Source organism: Vipera ursinii (assembly GCF_947247035.1).
Source record: "Vipera ursinii genome assembly, chromosome: 7".
NCBI lineage: Eukaryota > Metazoa > Chordata > Lepidosauria > Squamata > Viperidae > Vipera > Vipera ursinii.
Window position 1 is genome coordinate 49399515 of NC_139521.1, and position 20290 is coordinate 49419804.

Sequence of the window (20290 nt, forward strand, 5' to 3'; positions counted from 1 at the left end):
CGCACATGCGTGCTAGTCGTTTCCAACTCTAGGGGCCGGTGCTCATCTCCATTACAAAGCCGAAGAGCCAGCGCTTGTCCAAGGACATCTCCGTGGTCATGTGGCCGGCATGACTAGACACCAAAGGCGCATGGAACGCTGTTACCTTCCCAACATAGTGGTCCCTATTTTTCTACTTGCATTTTTACATGCTTTCAAACTGCTAGGTTGGCAGAAGCTGGGACGAGTAACAGGCGCTCACTCTGTTACGCAGCACTCAGGATTTGACCCACCAAACTGCCGACCTTCTGATCGACAAGCTCAGCATCCTAACCCACTGAGCCACCGCATCCCTACAGAATTATTATAGGGGCAATCAAACTATTTTATTTGATTTTAATTGTATTTTATTTTAGATTATTAACTCCCTTGAATGATTTATGAGAATGCTGCAAGGAAGTAGAATTGAAAATGAAGAGTTAGATTTATCCTTTCCTAAAAAGGGAAACAGAGACGGCTAATTTGTATAGGTTAATACAAATATTAACTTCAATTATTTTGATAAACCTCAGCCTATCTTCAGGACTTTTCATTTCCAAGCAAGGAAAATAATTTAAGTTTGCAGCATCAGATCTGAGACCTGGGGTATCAGATCAAATATTTAAAATATGAGTTTCATATCCTGTTCATCTAAAGCAGGGGTCCCCAACCACAGGTCGTGGCCCATTACTGGGCCTTGAGCCATTTGGAATTGGAGTGCGGAGTTGGTGGATAAGCGAGTGCCTTCATGTGGGCATCCCCATTTGCGTGAGCAGCGGGAAGCACGTATATGCACACTCCATTTGTGTGAGCTGCAGGCATGTGTGCCCACCACTCACACAGAATCATCCTTCCACCACCAACCCGCTGGTCCGTGGAGCTGAAAAATTTAGGAAACTCTGATCTAAAGCAATTCCACAAGTTTCAATTTCCATTTCCCATACCATACAGCATTTCCTGGAGCACTTTTTGAAGAACCTAGTATGCAAGATAATGGACTTCAGAGAGTTCTTCAGCTCAAAACTTATAACCCAAACTCATTAAAATGCAAATAAATTTGTAACTTTCTTGAACTGTGTTTTTCCGGATTTTTTTATTGTTATTTATTTTATTGTTATTCTCTCTCACTGTTAATTAAACCTACCATTACAATTATAGACTGATCATAATCAGGTGAATCCGTCCTCCTGGATTCACGACTCAATTTTGAAGACCACATAGGAGCCGTGACCAGGGGGGCTTTTGCACAGGTTCGCCTGGTGCGCCAGTTGCGTCCCTATCTGGACCGAGATGCCCTACGCACAGTTACTCATGCGCTCGTGACCTCCCGTTTGGACTACTGCAATGCTCTCTACATGGGGCTGCCCTTGAAGACCACTCGGAGGCTTCAACTGGTGCAGAATGCGGCCGCGCGAGTTGTAATGGGGGTCTCCCGATACTCCCATGTAACACCTCTACTCCGCGAGCTGCATTGGCTTCCGGTTGCCCTCCGGGTGAAATTCAAGGTGCTGGTTAACACCTATAAAGCCCTACATGGCCTGGGTCCGGGGTATTTGAGGGAACACCTGCTGCCGGCATCAAATGCCCTTCGCCCAGTGCACAGGGCGGGTCTGCTCAGGGTCCCACCGGTAAGAGATTGCCGGCGGGTGACACCCAGGGATAGGGCCTTCTCAGTGGGGGCGCCTGCCCTCTGGAACCAGCTGCCAGTGGAGCTGAGGACTGCCCCCGACCTCCGGTCATTCCGCCGGGGCCTGAAGACCTGGCTCTTCGAGCTCTCGGGCCCAGGCTGAGGAGTAATTTATTTTAATCGGGGTTTTAATTGCACAGGGTTAGTTTAATTTTTTTTATTGGTTTTAACTTTTGTATTGCTGGTTTTTTAACTCCCTGTAAACCGACCTGAGTCCTCAGGGAAAGGGCGGTATATAAATGTAATAAAATAAATAAAATAAATAAATTTCTTTGTCAGTAGGCAAACGTATAAAATCAGCAGGGGATCAAATAATTTTCCCCCTCACTGTCTAATTTAGGACGGATAACTCAAATGCAGGAACTCATCTTAATACGTTTTATGGATACCCAGTGCTTTTTTTTGTAAAAGAAAAAGGTGCCGGAACTCACACGTCATACAACCCACCTTGCCTACCCTACAAGGTTCCATCCAAAAAAGGTGCCGGAACTCCGTTCCAGGCGTTCTATGAGAAAAAAAGCCCTGTGGATACCTACCACAAGGGCTATTAGGGCATCCAATTAACTTGTTATTCATCATTTGTTATGTTAGTTTACAGAAAACTAGTTTATTTTTTGTTTACTTTGTTAAATTTATTTGCCACCTGTCTCACTATGGGGCTACTCTAGGCGGCTTACAAGAATAAAAAAAGAGAAATGAAAAGAAGTGTAAACGTAACAGTAATAAAATAATAAAACAATAGAATAAACAATGAAAAAGAAAACAATGATGCAGCGACATTAAAATGAAAGGTAGATGGGTGGGGAAGTAGGGAGCAAGTAGGGAGCAAGGGAAGTGTAGTTTGCCATTGATCCAACAGCCACCTGCAGTGTGAAACGCCTCCACGGGGTTCACAGGCCAACTGGCAGAGCCAGGTCTTCAGGCTCTTACAGGATAGGAATGTGGAAGCAGATCTCACCTTGGAGGGTGGAATGTTCCACAGGGTACGAGCTAGGCAGAAAAGGCACTTCTGGATCCCAATAGTCAGAGTTCTTTGACAAATGGGATCTGCAGTAGGCCCTCTTTGCCAGCATTTACATTTTGGTTATATTTTTGCCTGTCAAAACAGCCACCCCACGATACAGAAACATGGAGATATGTGATGGGTTCCCTCTGATCCCACACTTTGATCACATCTCAAAGTTGATATATCATATTAATACTTACACTGACAAAGCGCAGCCTTGATTGTGTAGTCCATAGGATAGACAATATCATAGTGATTGCTATTTGAAAAACACAGCAATATCTAAAAAGGAACATAAGAACAGTTAAAATATAATAGCTAGCAAATTTACACAGACAAATTAAAGACTAGCACAGTACTTCCTATTATCACTTCTGCAAAAACCTCACAATTCTTCAAGTTACATGAGTAGCGAGATCTATTACAGTAGGACTCATCTTACCTTATTGGGAAAGCCATTTTCGGTTACATAAGAAGGAGTGTAGTTTGGTTCCTGATATATTATAAAATCTTTTCTGGAAAATTTATAAAGAGAAAAACCATCTATAAATACACAAGTTTCGTTATGAAATGAATAAATAAAAATAGCATAGACTGATCTTGACAGGAAACGTGTATGAATCTTTGTTTAATAAATATATGTAATTCAAGAAAAATATCTTGTGAATTCTGCAAAGGCAACACATAACTATTAACTGCAAAACTCAGGTCAAGCACCAGGAATTGGCAATGGCTATTAGATGGAATAGGACTGCTTAGCAGAACCTGATATTGTCTCCACTCCTCACTCAGTACCAAAGTTTCCCCAAATCTGCTTCTAATACTTCCATGTCTGTCTTAAAAATTGTCAATTAAGAGCCAGAAGATAAATAAGGTTCTTTGGCTGTTTAGCACAGTAATGCCCTTGCTACGTTTATTCTGCAATCTTCCCCAAAGGACCTACTGAATTTGGTGATCAACCCTCAAGAAATCATATAACAAGCCTAGCCGCACTAATCACACACCATATTCTATTTTCTGCCTTTACACAATGCTTGCTATGCCTCAAGTTCCCTAATTTCTTCCTTAAACAGAATGTTATGTACACCACTTTGGTTTTACTGTATACGTGCATCTGTATTTCCTGGCAATGTTATTAGCTTATATATTTGAGCAGTCTAATAAAAATAATCAACTCTAGCAGCATTTTGTACTGGGAAAAGGTTTGTTGATATGATTCTTCCTTTATTCCTATGTTCTGGCCTTGCTCCCCATGTTTCTGGTTGTGAGACCCTGTTTCTGAAGCTAGGATCAGTTGGAATTGGAGCTGTTGTACCAGCTTCGCTGCTGTATAGCAGCCTGTCTAAACAGCTGAAGGCCACCTCAGAGCTGGCAGTGGAGTTCCACAGGCTTATGATCCTGGAGACTTCAACCTGCCATTCCTGGGTTTGGCCTTAGAAGCGGCCCAAGTCCATGGCCACATGGGCCTATCCTAGATCATCTTGGGTCTGACTCGAGGCAGTCAGTGGTCACACACCAGTTACGATCTTTTTGTCGGATCACTGGCAATGTGAACTGATGGGGGAATCTATCACTATCCCTTTGCTTTCATGGTGAGATCATGCCCTGGTGTCCTTGAGACTCTCTTATGCTGCCCACCTGGACCCATTTGAGCAGTACGTCCCCAGCATTTGATGGACCCAAATGGATTCCTGAGGGAACTGGTGGATATCCCTGGGGGTTTACTACAGAATCCTGCCAAAGCTCTGGTTACGTCGTGGAACCAAAGAGCGGCAGAGGCTTTGGACAGGATAGCCCCTAAGCATCCTCTCTTGACCCATTGCTCAACTCTTCCTGGGGTTCACACAGGAGTTATAGGTTCTGAAAAAGAGAAGAGAGACACCTAGAGTGCTGCTGAAGGAAAAAAGGGATGAATCCACTTGGACACAACTTAAGAGCTGCTATTGAGGCCTACCAGAGGGCAATAAGAGTGGCAAAATACCATTATTTCTCTGCCCTTATTACACCTACAGAGTGTTATCCAGTGACCCTGTTCAGGATCACCCAAAACCCCCTGGGACAGAAGAGCTCCTAAAGATAGCCTGAAGTGACCATTTTCAGGGCCATGCAGCAGAAATTATTGAAAACTGATGGACAGAGTCATTGGATTCACTTGAACCCATGCATGGTGGAGGTCTATTTGAGCTGCCTGGGGAAAGATCTTAGCCAGTTATTGGGGAACAGCTTCACCCTATTGGACCTGATGAAACAGTCTTCAATGCTGTCAGTGCAACTATCTGTCAGTTAAGATTCCTATTCCTTCTGTTTGGTGGAAGCCTCCAGGTGGATGACAGTCAGGTGGATCCAGGCTGTGATAAATTTTTCACTGCAGGAGGGGATATTTCTAGGGACCTTTTAAGGAGGCCTTGTTCTGCCCCTTCCTCAAAAAATATATTTTGATCCCATCTGTCTGGACAATTTGATAGATAGAGAAGGTGGCTGCCTGACAACTTTAGAGGGTCCTGAATGAAACAGATTATTCCACCACTATAAAATAAAATTGATCAATTTGTTTGTATTTTTCTAAAAACTGCCACATTTAAAAACATGCATTATATTGGTTGAGCATTATTCTTTTGAACCTTAAAGAAATGTTTCTTACTTGAACATAAGAGAAAGGGCACTTATTTCAACTTGTCCAACCCATTCCTGTAATAGAAAAAGATACTGTGAGTAAATAATCAGTAACATGTCAATAACCAGTGAAGTGCCAAAAGGATATTTAAGGACCTTTAAATCACTAGCAAGCAGCAACAGTTAAAACCTTGGTTTAACCTTTCTCAAATACAAATTATAGGAGTTATGACCCAAAGTGTAATGTAACGTATCTCAATGACACCAGGTTGGGAAAAGGTTACTTAATTAAGGATCAATGGATTTGCATATTACAACTAACCAATATTAACATTTTAGTAATTCTACAGAAGTTTTCATGAATTTTTAATTAAAATCAATTATTTCCATTTTTAGCATATGCTCCTTATTCTTTATGAAGTATGGCTGCCTGGTATACAAAATATCCTGCCCCAAAAGTCTTAATCCATAACCTTATAAGCTTATTGAATCCTTCAATTCCTGCATGCTTTGCTTACACAGGGAGAAATCTATCATAACTAATTCTATTTTTGGTCTCCTTTATAGTGAGGGCCCTTTCCAACAATACAACCAGAGAACAAAACAGACTGTCTCTAAGCAATTTAATCAGTGAAAATAGTCCCTGACTTCAAATTCCAAAGGCTACGTTTATATGTGAAACAACAGTGAAAACTCCACAGTAAGCCTTAATGCATAATGCAAAGTATTAAAAACATTGGCCTTGTCTCCACCTCCAATGATGCTGCAGTTCAAATATGGGAAGGGTCAACTGCATTCTTATCCTTGCCCAATAAGCAGAAAGAAAAAGTCAAAAAAGAGAAAGAGGCAATATACAAAAATGCCAAAGCAGATATGTATTAAATATACCCCCTTGTAGCCTGGCACTGATGATTTATTAATTATATTAATATGAAAAACAGTATTCCAGACAGAACAATAGCACATTTTATTCTAGTAGTGGTGGCGAACCTATGGCTCGCGTGCCAGAGGGGGCACTCGGAGCCCTCTCTGTGGGCACGTGTACCTTGCTCTTTGGCTAAGTTTTCACAGGAAAAAGCCATTTCTCAAGCCCCTTCCTAGCCAAAACAAGCCTCCAGAGCAAGCGCACAGTTTTCAGCTTTGAATTACATCAAATCTGACACCAGAAACAGACTAACAGGTGACCTGAGTGCTGCATGTGTTGCTCTCAAACTTACAAAGTATAAGCCAAGGTTAGACAAATTATCAGCATGCATACAACAGCAAAAATCACATTAATTGTTCAAAAGCTTGCCAAATGCAAACTTTTACCTTTCAGTAAAAAGTTGTTTGTATCATTGAAAGCTTTGTTATTGTGTTTTTCTTTTAAGACAAAAGATGTTAATGTATGAGTTGTTTTTTCTAAACTAAAACTAAACTAAAATTCAGATTAAATTGCCATGTTGGCACTTTCCAGGAAATAAGTGGGTTTTGGGTTGCAATTTGGGCACTCGGTCTCTAAAAGGTTCACCATCACTGTTCTAGCACCTCTATTCTTCTGGTTTATCATCTTCTTTGAGAAGCCAACAAAAAGTAATTTTCAGCCATTACCAAAAGGAAGCAGCTCAACAATAACTAAACTTTGATAATTCCAATTACCATGAACACCAGAGCCAGATTAATAAGCTCCCTAAGTCAGTATCACAAGTGGACTACCATTCTTCCTATTTTAAATTTCAAGAAATTTCCTACAAGTTTTATTGCTCCCATCCCCAATTCTACCTGTAAAGCTGGATGGAGAAGGTATGGATTGTTCGGTAGGTTGCATCAACAAATTGAGTAGTGTTTAATGTTTCTACAATACATATAAGGCCTGTGGCTCTATACTCAGTTCCCAAAGATCTCCTACAAGGTTTTGAGAATGGAGGCCATCCTCACATTAGAAGAAAAGCTGTTCTATATGAGGGAACTGCCACCCAGAGCACCCATTGGACTCCTCTGTTCACCTCCTGGTAGATGGGACACAGTAAGTGCTCTCTGACCATCCAGGTTGGATAGATAAAAACTATATAGGAAATATGGTCTTGAAGATACCCAGGAATTATTAAATAATTTTATCCTGATAATAGATTGCTATACTAATTACCTTCAATTGTCTTATTATTTCTAATTTTCCAGCAAAAACAGTTTATTCACTCAGTCATATTAAGTTCCTGACAAGAGAAAAGGTATGCCAAGACCCATTTTACTGCTTAATGAACTATGTCACTAAAACATGGTTTGGTACATGGTTCCTTAAGTTTTCATATGCACTATTTATTAGTTTTGTGTATCATGTGAGGCTTGTCTTTCTTTTGCTTTATGCAAGCTAAAATAAACAAATGGCTGTAAACAAATCTCTATTTGCAGGAAATCTACATGTTCTGTGCAACTTCAAATGCCCCCCAACACTTGAAGTAGTGGGTACAGGTAGTTCTCAACGTACAAGAATTAATTTAGTAACCATTTGAAGTTACAACTGTACTGCAAAAATTGACTTATGACCATTTTTCACACTGACGGTTGCAGCATCCCCAGGGTCACATGATCAAAATTTGGACACTTGGCAACTGACTCATATTTATTAAGGTTGAGGGGTCATGGGGTCATGGGATCACCTTTTGTGAACCTCTGACAAGCAAAGTCACTGGGGAACCAGATTCTCTTAACAACCATGTTACTAATTTAACAACTGCAGTGGCTCATTTAACAAATATGGCAAGAAAAGTCATAAAATGGAACAAAACTCACTTAACAAATGTCTCACTTACCAACAGAAACATTGGGCTCAGTTGTGGTCGTAAATCAAGGACTCTGTAGTCACCCATACATTTTACTTTTTTAATCATTCTTTGAAAAACTGTTACATGTAATATCCAAAGAAAGTTCATTTACTCTGCCAGATGCAGTCCTTAGGGCAGACATGTCAAACTCACATCACGTGACGTTGTGAGACGTATCAGGACTATTTTGCCATTGCTGGCAATTGGGGGTGGTGTGGCTTCCAGATGACGCATCCGGCCCACGGGCTGGCAGTCTGACACCCCTGCCTTAGGGGAATGAGATAAACCGAATGTTATATATGTAGTTAATTTGACAGCACATACCTGTGGATTTTCAAGACGCTTCAGATATTCCTCAAATGGCCCCTCTATAAACTGTAAAGCATCAAAATAAAGAAGCATTAACACTGTGCATTAACACAAGTAAAGATAATAAGGCTCACTTCTGTAAAGATTTGATCAAGGATTCTTACTTCTAATCTTCAAATTGTGGAGACTTACTTGATTTACTCAGAAGTAATACTCCAGAAATTATAGATATAGCTTCTGAGTAGCATCTAGGAATGTACCAGGCTGTATGTTAACTTCGTTTCCATAACTGCAGGCTGTTAATTCAGTGGCAGATATTGGGACACTGTGGAAAAGCTCCAGATTGTTTACAAACTTAGTGACTTTCAGATGTAAATGGACTTCAAATCCCAGAATTCACTATGGCTAAGAATTCTATGAGATGCAGGTTGCATATCTGGAAGTTCTCAATGTTGATAATTGCTTCACTACTGAAATTTCAAAATTTTGAAATAATGCATATATCTCAGATGCATCCAGTTCTCATGTTTCCATATGCCAACCTAAGTGAATACCTTTATATTAACCACATTTCAAGATATATATATATACACCATATAACTATATTGTTAGAATATGTTTACCACTTGTACACCCAGAACATTCTTAAAATCTAATGAATCCTAATGAGTCCCAGAATGTATACAGCTTCATAAAAGTAAACTAATGGTTGATGAAAGCCTTAATTACTCTGGTGCTCACCAAATGCTTTGGGCTAGAATCTTCATATATCAAAAACAGCACTGCCACTAGGCATTCTAAGTGGAAATTGTTGAACTTGAAATTAACCACATTTGGAAAGTATAAAATTGAAGAGTCTTGGGATGATGCATATTAGCATGTAGGAAATAGTTTTACTGAAATTGATACGGCATGTATCACATTGAACTGGATTTCATCTATGATAGTTAAATAAACCATGATTAAGTGACAAGTAGCTGAATTTACCCTACATACTAAGCCATAAAACATGGTTTAAGAACTACAGTATGCTAAACCCAAAAAAGCAAACCAGACCATGGATTTTTCATGGGTATGAAAGACAATGTCCAGGGTTAATTTCTTCCCATAAACCTGTATGATTTATTTAATATGTTTATATATTGTCTTCTGTCCATTATAAATCACAACACTGGACACAAGGAATAATCAATAAGTGGTCTGTTCATGCAGTACCCATAGATCCTCTTAGCTGAAATAAAATGATGATGGCTCATGGTTTGTCATAAGCAAATTGACCATGCTTTTTCTCAGAGCATAATGGTAAAAAAGGAGATGTTTTTAAAAGGTTCAGAATGGCTTTAATAGTTATCCATAATATAATAATATTTTTACCGCTTCAAATTTCTCTCTGTTTTTCCACAGATAGTTTATACAGGCCATCCTAACATCAAGATGCTGAGTCTGCGAGTGGAAAACCTGAAAAAAAAAGTTATTAAAAAAAGGGTTCCAAGTTTATGTATATTTAGTTACAGATTTAAAATCTAAGAGATTAAAGTTGTTAATTAGAGCTAGAATTCAGCTTTAATTATATATGCAGATAAAGAAGTAGAGTAAATCCTGCAAATTTCAAAATAAGCTTTCAAAAAAATGATTATCTTTATTTAAAATAACATATCCAGAAGAAACCATCTGAGTAAAATCTATATTTTGAAATGATAATTTTTTTATTTCAACAATATTTAGTTGTTTTATTTATCTAGGAAATTAAAAAATAAAATGACCTCTTATTCTTCAGAACTGAGGCGGTCCATTCATCCACCGTGCAGGTTAGCAACAGTTGTATATTTCCAGTAAAACTAAGTAAAAGTCCTAATTCAATGAGACCATGAACCTGTCCCAAATCTATTATTATTCCACATGACTAGTCATAGAAATATCTAGACCTACAGTATATATTAATCAATTTTAGCCCTTTTCAGATAAAGATATGACAGAATTACTAAAGCACAAAGCATACAGTAACGCAAAATTTCAAGAAATATTTGAAACTTTAAAGTCTCTAGTTCAAGGATCAGATGAAGATGAAGGCACTTAAAAACTACTTATTCTTTATAAAATAAAGAGCAGTTGATACATGTTTTGCCTGATTGATAATGAATCTATGAGCCAATATTGAGACAGACTGATATTTAATTGGTATTGTGTTTTCAAAGCTACAGGACATTGTTTTATTATGCAAATCCTTACAAAAATTCCAGTGCCACAATAATGGACAGGTTTGTTTACTGTTACTTGTTTTGAATATCCTGTCCATGAACAGTTTTTAAGATCTCCAATTTAGATACTCTTTAAGGTCCTGGATTTTGTTTTTTCTGACAGAGCAACACTTCTACTGATTATAACCATTTATACAGATATTTCTCAAAGTACGACTGACCAGAATTTCTATTGCTATGTAAGATTGTTAAGTGAGTGTCAATTTTATGATCTTTTTTGCTACAATAAAGTTAATCACTGTAGCTGTTAAGTAAATCATGCAGTCATTAAGCAAATTGGGTTTCCCCCATGTTTTGCTTGTCACAAGTTGGCTGGGAAGGTTGCAAGTGGCAATTACACTACCCAAGGATGTTGATGTTGCAGCTTTCATAAATACATAATGGTTGCCAAGTGCCCAAATGATAAACACATGCTGTTGGGACATTATGATATTCTTAAGTGCAAAGGACCAGTTGTATGTTACTTTTTTCAGTGCCACTGTAATTTCAAAAAAAATGCTAAATGAATGCTTGAGTTGAGGGCTATGTATACACAACTGCTGCTCAAATCCCTGACATGCATTATTTTACAGTCATTTGGAATGCAGCTATTTCCAAAGAATTAGCTATACTGGCCTATTATACCAAAATTAGAATCTGTGGCATCAAGGAGCTGGCTGTGTTCACAAAGTCTTCATACTGTTAATTGAACCATGGTTTATTCAATCCAATTTTCTGGATTCTCAAAATACATTGAACCATAAACTAGTAACGCCAGCTAAATTCACACAAAATTTAGTATAATCTGATTGGTTAGACTGTGCTTTACTGTTGGGTTAACCTGGAAACAATGTTTCTCCTTTAGAAACATTTCTTTTATTGACATTTGAGGAGGAACCAGAACTACCTGACCAAATCTATTGCAGAGATAGGCAATATTCTCCTATTTAAGACTACAGCTTCCATAATTTCTGTTCACCGAGTGTGTGCTGGGTTTACAGAGTTGGAATTCAAAACAACTACTAACTAGAGGAAACAAAGTCGCTTACCTCATAAATTCCAGAAAGGAAATGCAAATCAAACCAAGGACTTCTTGATGAATATTAACTCTTCTTGGGAACCATCCTAAACTATCTCAGAACTGATAAGTCCTCTGATCATCAAGTACCAGTTTCATATCAAAATACAATGTTATGTGGGTAGAAGTGAAAGTATATCAATATTTCCTGCCTTTTTAAAAAGTGCCTAATCATTAGGGCTACAGGAAGCTAGCCTAAATTAAAGAAGCCCTTGGGGCATCCATTTATTCAATAGGCCAAACTTTTTTTTTAAATCCCATTTATATCCCGCCCTTCTCCGAAGACTCAGGGCGGCTTACAATCTAAGTACAAATCAATGTGCTTAGCAATAGCCTTCATTCTATGTATATGCCTGCTTATTAGGGCTTCCCCCCCCCCCCCCCCGAAGCGGCATTATTACAAAGTCAGCTTAATGGCCCCCAACAATCTGGGTCCTCATTTTACCTACCTCGGAAGGATGGAAGGCTGAGTCAACCTTGAGCCTGGTGGGACTCGAACCTGCAATAATTGCAGGCAGCTGGTGTTACTTAAGGAGGCATTAGCCCACTGCTCCACCAAGGCCCTTGCAGGCTGCATTTAAATGCAGCTTGAGTCACACTAATACTCTGCAAGTTTGTTGAGCCACAAGAAAAACAAAGCTGATCAGCTTCAATAAGTTTTGTATTTTAACAGCAAAGATCAAACGCTTGGGATTCCCCCAGCATTTTCTCTTGTTTTGCACTGTGCCTATCGTTCACGCCCTATGTATTCACAGTGAAATTTTTAGACTTAAATGGGGCAGAGTGCAAAATAATCTCTCCCCTCCCCCTTTTTTTTCCGGGCCAACAAAATGAATCTCTCTTTTTTTTTTTTTTGAAGCAGGAAACAGAAACTTAACGGCAAAATAACTTTCTGGGTGCAAAAGCAAGATTTCAGTCTTCCAGGGGTCGGCAACCTCGGCTCTTTTATGACTCGTGGACTTCAACTCCCAGAATTCCTGAGCCAGCATAGCTGGCTCAGGAATTCTGGGAGTTGAAGTCCACGAGTCATAAAAGAGCCGAGGTTGCCGACCCCTGTATGAGTTTCCATCCCGAATTTTCTTTCCCAGGTTGTTGTTTTTTTCCCCCTCCATAAAACGGCTACACCCTAATTGCTCCCCTTTCGCCCTTTTCAACTAGAAGGTGAAAACTTCCGAAGGAGCCGTCTCCAGTGTGGCAGCCCCGCTCAGCCAAGATCTCCTCCCACGCCAACGGGGGATTTCGGTCTGCTGCGGCCTAGGGCGAACCAGGGATGGCTTCCTCCCCGATCGATTTCCAGCCGTTTGTTGGGGTTTTTTTTCCCCCACAGCCTCTCGTCTCCCACCGTCCGCGGAGAGCGATGGGAATTGTAGTGTATGAAGTTGGCAGAGGCGCCCGACCAGACGTTTCCCCCCCCCACCCCACCCCGCGCTCCCGCCCGGCCCTCCGACCCAGCCGCGGATGCGGACGGAAATCCGCACTTTTTACCTGCTCCGCCACCGCTCGAAAGAGGCACGACCCGTCCTTCGCCACTCGCTTGCGGTACAATCCCTGAGATCGTAAGTAGCCGTCCATGGCAGCCTCGGCAGGGCTCCCCACGCCGTTGCCCAGGCGGCTCTGCTCCTCCTTGCTGCCGGTCGCCTCCTCCATGTTTACTTCTTGCTTCTCTTAGTTTAGCCCCACATGGTTGAAAAAGAAACTAAATGGGTGCGTAAGACGTATGTAAGATCGGCGTCGAAAGCAACCCGCCGGGAAAAAGCTGTCCGAAGGCGAGAGGCGGTTGCCAAGGTGGCAGCGGCTGGAGCAGCGGGAGGCGCCAGGCTCACGTTTGCAGGTCGCATGTGGGGCTCTTTGCACCGGAGACCGCGCGGGTGGCTGCTTTTTCCTCGGCCTCCTCCTTTGGACACCCGCGCTGCTCCACTAAACCCAGCGCGCCCTCCTTCCCCAGACCAGCTCCCCAGGGCAGCTTTGGCGCACCGCGCCGCTTCCCACACGGAAACGAAACATGTGGTGCGTTTCCACTGGAACAGGCAGCCTTGAAAGTTTGTTTTCACTTTCAGAGCCAGACCGGCACTCGAAGGTTTTCTGGGAGTTGTAGTTCGACTCCAAGCAGGAAGTGACGCGCCATGAAGGGAGGGGCGTCGATCCCGTCAACTTCTTCCCGCCTTCCCTGGCGCGCTTCTTACCGAGTGGGAAGCGGGCGGGCGGGCGGGCGGGAGCTGCTGAGTTGTTTGGTGACGTTGGTGCTTGCTATGATTGCCTTCGTCTGGTTGGCCAGAAGACGGAGCTAAAAAGAGCTGTTTGCTTGTGTACACACCGCGGAGCCTTACACATGACTTTATGATAACTTTATTGTCACTTTGACTGTACACCAATCGGCATACATCAAAATGAAATTGCGTTGCATACAGCTCTCAAAGGGTCACCACCTCCGATATATACTCCTTGTTCGGGGCCCGCTCAAATTTCACATTGTCCTTTTTAGTCTCTAGGGAGTGAACGATGGCAAACAGGACAGATGGAAATGGGGCTCCATGTAGATTAGCCCTCAAATTCGCTTGTATTCTGACAACCTCGCCTTCTTTCCTTTTTCTGATCCTGACTCTTTTCCTTGAAGAGGCCTTGCTTCTTTTTGCCCCTGGAGGATGCTGCTGCCGCCGCCACTAACTCCTCCAAAAGCTTCTCTCTCTTCCTCTGGGCCTGCTGACAGCCTCATCCAGTTCCTTCGCCCCATAAGCTCCAGGTCCTCTCCTCCTCTGCCTCCTCTGGAAACAGCCCTGATTTGCAGTAGAATCCATCACTGGGCCAGCAGTCAGATCTTGCTGCTGGTAGAACAAATTCAAACAGCGCCAACGACTTTTAACGGTCTCACCAACAGTTCCAAAACAACTAGCAACTCGCCATGCCAGCAAAGATTGTCGGTGGTATGTTACCTTAGTTCAGGGGTCGGCAACCTCGGCTCTTTTATGACTCGTGGACTTCAACTCCCAGAATTCCTGAGCCAGCTATGCTGGCTCAGGAATTCTGGGAGTTGAAGTCCACGAGTCATAAAAGAGCCGAGGTTGCCGACCCCTGCCTTAGTTCTACCATGTTGCTCAAACACATTAAAATCTTCCTGATCATGTGGCCTATAGCCCTTACTATCCCTCCCAAAACTATTCGCCTCCAAGAGCCAATGCAGCCGCAGCCATTCCAGGCGCCGCCATCTTAGAACGTGCTGTTGGCTTTCCATAACATGCTTTCCATAACGTGCGCATCCAAGGGTAGCTCAAAAAAAAAACCAAGGGTCTATTTCAGCGTTTCTTCACCTTGGCTGTTTGAAGATATATGGATTTCAACTCCACGCATCTTCAAGCTAGCAAGGTTGACAGACACTGATCCAGATACATGGGAAACATTGAAGAAAAAGACAGCTCACAGCTGTCTTCCTACATTTTTTTTTCTTCCATTCAGTCATGTCTGATTTGCCTGCCTGACAAATCCCTGCAGTTTTCTTGTCGAGTGTAATTCAACAGTTTCCCATATTTGCTTCTACAACAACTAAAGAGGCTAGTAGTTAAATATTTTAAATTGTAGTTTTCTTAAGGCTACTTATTTTCTGCTCTTTAAAGCATACATCATAACTCACTTCGGGAAAATAGGAAGTGTTGGTACGTTTGCTACCTTGAATTATGTATGGAAAAAAGGATAAAAGCCTAATAAATATAGTGTATAATGCTGTATAATGGTCATGGTTATGTAATTTAGGGCCTAGGCCATTATTTTTTTGCTGATTTAAAGTGTGCCCAAGTGTGGGTAATGGGGCTTCCTTCAAAATACGTCCTATATAGAATAATACTGAAGCAAGTAGGACCAAACTGTTTAATGGGGTTTCCAATTAAGCTTGTGTGGAGTTGCTGTCTTTGGGATAGATCTAGTTTCAGAATGTGCATATCGGGGAAGTGTGTCAAAATCTTGTTGCAAGCAGTATCTAGGAATAGGACAAGTGGGAATCTGAACAGATATATCCCAAAGAAACTCCACATTATTCTCAATTATGCTGCCTCAATGAGTCTATCTTGGGGAAATGTAAAGTGGACAGTGGACCAAACTTTGCTAACACTCTTGCAGTCCTGCCATAGTAAGTAATGGATGAAATACCTTAATACTAAACAGACCCAACATTTATTGAGTGTTGTGTAGCTGTGATGACCAAACAAAAAAGAACAAATAGCATAAATAAAATTATTTATTCCAAAACCTCCAAGAGCCTTCCTTTAAGAACATTAACTTTTTACATCACTAAGTCAAAGTCAGAGAAACCACATTAGGATATGTATTGTGTACCTAATATCTACTGTACAAGTTGAAATTGCATGCATTCAGGGAGTGAGTGCCTGAGATATAACAACTTATTCTTATGTAAAGATTAAAGAACAGATCCTTAGTATTGGCTCCTTGGATCTGTGACCCAACTAGTATATGTATATGCCCATGTGTATATAATTTTATTTAAACTTTTAAACAAGATAAAAATACAAACTAATATAAAGTAAGGAAGAAAAAAGAAAGAAATCAAAGAAAAAGCAAAAGGTGCGAGAAAAAAAAGTTGGAAAAAATAGGAGAAAAAAGATAAAAAATTTCCAATATTCTTCACAGGAGTTGTAAGTATAAATATCTTTGACTTCTCTTTGTAAAGTTACATCATACTACTACTCTTTCTATAATCTATCCCATCTTGTCATCAAAGCCATAAGTCACAAGTTCACTTTTTTCATTTTTATTCAAAAAGCCTATAACAGGATTTCAGTCATCAATAAATGTAAATAATGTTTTTTTCTCTAATCAGGAAGTCAATTTATCCATTTCAGCAAAACCTGTCAACTCAGCACAGTTTAATTCAAATGTCTGTAAGCTATTTTAACTTCTGTATGCATTGAGTTCAGTACAGAAACCTTAATTTTAATATAGTTCCTTTTTTCTTGTGATTGATTTGTTCACCATCTGGCTTGATAAAAAGTTTTGAAGAGTTGTAAATCTACCTTAGGTTATTTCCAGTGGCCTAGCTTTCAAAGTTTTTCATAGGGCTAACACAGCTGGGTTTTTTTTCTTTTCATACTGTTTCTATAATACTTTATACACTCTAGATGGCACCAAAGTCCTACAGAGTAGAGCAAAAGAAAAGAAATATAGTTTAAACTCTTTAAATGTAGGAGTTCTTTAAGACAAATAATACTATGTTTTGGTTCTGTTATTTAATAAAACCTCAAATATATTGATGGTTATATCATTAATACAAGAGACATTTCTTTTGATTGCTGTTTACTTTTTATATGTACATACTTTAAAATGCTCAAACCAGAATAAAGCATGCTATCATATCATAAATGTACACAGTAGCAAAAGAGAATAATTGGTAATCATATATAAATTTTGTATGTCATCAATTTCTCAACATAGGCAACTTTAAGATATGTGGCTGGGAATTCCAGGAGTTGAAATTCACAAACGTTAAAATTGCCAAAGTCGCTTGGGGTGTGTGTGAAAGCCCTAATAAGCAGACATATACATAGAATGAAGGCTACTGCTAAGCTTGTAAGCCGCCCTGAGTCTTCGGAGAAGGGCGGGATATAAATGGAATTAAAATAAATAAAAATAAAAATAAAATAAAGCAAGCAACCTTTGAAGCCAGGGTCTGCACTTCAGGGTAGATTTCTTTTTCTTTTCTTTTTCTCTTTTAAGGAAATTTGCAGGGCTGTTTTTCTCATAGAACACTCAGAACGGTGTTCTGGCACCTTTTTTGCAAAAAAAAAAAAAACAGCTCCGTTATTGGCTTTCCTAAGCCTATTGCAGGGCTAGGCAATCTTGGCTCTTTTTTATGACTCATAGATTTCAACTCCCAGAAATCCTGAGCCAGCCATGCTGAGGGGAAAGGGAGATGTTTCCAAGCTGAGCCATTGTGGCTCAGGAATTCTGGGAGTTGAAGTCCTTGAGTCATAAAAGAGCCAAGGTTGCCTACCCTGCACTAGAGGAGGACATTAAAATTATTTACAAGGTTACTTCTTTAGGAACTAAACTTGTAGAATCTAAAGCAGCTAATTCAAAAAAGCCAACAAGAAAGAACCTCACATTTTTCATCTGCTTCTGTCTTTTGGAAGGTAAAATTAGATAACAAAATAATCTATTTCTTACATTAACATCTCTGCAATGAAATCAAAGGTACAGTAACAGGAAAGAAATGAGAAACATTTTTCTCATTGTAATATGTCTAATTTAGCTGATTCTAGAAAAAATAGTATCTTTTGTACACTCTTGAAAACTTTTGAATCTAAACAATTCTTAAGAATGAAATATTCTTAATTTGGACTTTACTTTTACTGTTTGGACTGTTGTGTGTTTTGAAAAATAGATTATTTACAATCTAGTTATGTTGCACTTCAGTCTTTAAATAATTAACCTAGTATATACATAACAATATATGATGTTTTCCCTGGTGAGCTTAACATCAATAAAATAAATTTCTGGTGGTATTATTTGTATAGTAAAATTTTGTCCAAGCAGTGATCATGTTACATATGTGCATAAGTGTAGTCAGTAGCATATGCCTTTTTAAAAATATCAGACATGCAAAGAAACAAAAATAAGTCCAAAATATCTGTATTACATCCAGAAATGCCAACTTTGCAACCAATATTTCTCATCCATAACTATGGCACCCTAAGGATACCTGCATATATGCAAATGTTTCTCTGGGATTAGTAATGCAGCAGGGATTGCTTTTTCCTTCCAGTAACATATACTAGTTTATTGCATTTGGCAATTATACTAAAAAAAATAAATCTCATTGTCAACCAATATAATTCATTTAATTTGAAATCAAGTGAAAAATTGATTTAAATTATTTTATTAAAACAAATTAATGGCAATTCTTTTATAAAAAGTTGCCTCAAACAAAATGAGTTTGACATGCCTGCTCTAGATAGTTGAATGCTCCAAAATAAATTCTAGACCAGGCCTGTACATGCAGCCTACCAAGCACCCTTGGACAGAGCACAGACTTTTTTTTAAAGTAATAAAATCACCACCACTGCCCTGAAAGTCATGTTGCCTAGTGCCTCCATGGCTTACCATGACCACGAGCTCCAACACTGTAGATGCTCCTCTAATCACCAAATCATTGATTAGCCCACCAGCATTCCTTTGCAGACAGACCACAAAGATTTTTAATTTATCAGTGTGGGCCTTTCCCTTCTACAAGTTGCACAGATCTCTTCTAGATTTTCCTCTTGCCTTTCCGAGTTAACTCCTTCGTCTGTCAGTGAGCAAGAATTGACTTTGTAGGGAAGCATATTATCATTTGATGTATATTTAACATATGTTCTACCTTTATTTACCAATTATATAATATTTGTATGCAATCCACATGGCGAGGTTTGGGGAAACTTACAATAGAAAAAAATATATTTTTAAAATCATAAGATTAAAACATCGCGTGGCCCACACCGCCTCCGCTGCCCGCACCGCACAGCCCCGCCATATAGAGTGGGCTCTGCTGCTCCCACAGCACCAGCCGCACCGGCTCCAGCCCCAGGGGGGGAGCCCGCCGTCAACACCCTTCGCACGTGTGACTGCAGCAGCACCGCCCCCCCACCCACCCCGCCTCCTGCACCCGCCAAGATGAGAGTTCTGGCACCTTTTTTTTTAGAAAAAAAGCACTGGAAATTTGTAAGGTGTTTATGTCAAAACAATTTTCAGTTTTTGTTTGCACAACATGAAAATCACTTGTTTTGATGTCCAGTTTGATGGTTCCATCTGGTGACTACAAAACTAAATTGCCTTGAGGACAGGACTTATACTATAATTCTAGAGCCTGACTACTTGCATCTATCCCTTTTCTAATATAAAACCAGCTTAGGACTATGCCTACACAATATTTAATTTTACTTTGTATTTGCCTCATACCTTTCTAATGTCTCTGTATTTTCTTTTACTTTGCGATGCACTGTGCTATGCTACGATATGCTTTAACAATGTTTTGGCTATATTCTAGTTAAATTATGCCAAAGAAGCAAATGAAATGTCCAGTCCAAATAAAGTCAATTAACAATTTGTTGCTAAGCAATCAGCCTTCAGCAAGTGTGAGAACAAAGGGGTTAATAGTAAATAGCTATGACTCATTTTTTGTTTTATCATTAGTTTGATGTAATCATAAACTCCTTCCCTGTAACCTTGGTATCAAGTCACTTGAAATTTCAAGATTATACAAATTATAACACTGCTTTTTAGATAATAAAACTGGCTATTTAATAATTGTTATAATAATTTTCCAGAAAAGAGTTTTGTGAAAAATAATATCAAACTAACTATAAAACTACAAGCCTCAGGACTTATAAATTGTTGACATTGTTAAGTCTTTTTGGCTAAAATCACATGTACTCAGTCATTTATTAACCAGACAAGGTAGTCACACAAGCAAATACTGATCAAATCATTGAAATAACAATATTGTGATCATCTGCCCTATATGATAAGAAGGAACATTGTTTAGGGTTTGAATTGACATTT

At 39.7% G+C, this 20290-nt stretch overlaps 1 protein-coding gene across 2 annotated transcripts in view; it reads right to left on the minus strand.

Annotated features, from left to right (window-relative positions):
- The window catches only part of OTUD4 (OTU deubiquitinase 4), a 38841-nt gene extending 25047 nt beyond the window's left edge, over positions 1-13794 (minus strand). For both annotated transcript variants that reach the window (XM_083367764.1, XM_083367765.1), the window contains exons 1-6: positions 13235-13794; positions 9809-9892; positions 8450-8500; positions 5353-5399; positions 3154-3226; positions 2912-2993 (exon numbers count right to left, since the gene is read on the minus strand). In XM_083367764.1, the coding sequence (XP_083223890.1) occupies positions 2912-2993; positions 3154-3226; positions 5353-5399; positions 8450-8500; positions 9809-9892; positions 13235-13396 (499 nt within the window). In that variant the 5' untranslated portion in view covers positions 13397-13794. The remainder of the gene's footprint in view (positions 1-2911; positions 2994-3153; positions 3227-5352; positions 5400-8449; positions 8501-9808; positions 9893-13234) is intronic.
- Between the last annotated feature and the right edge of the window lie 6496 nt (positions 13795-20290).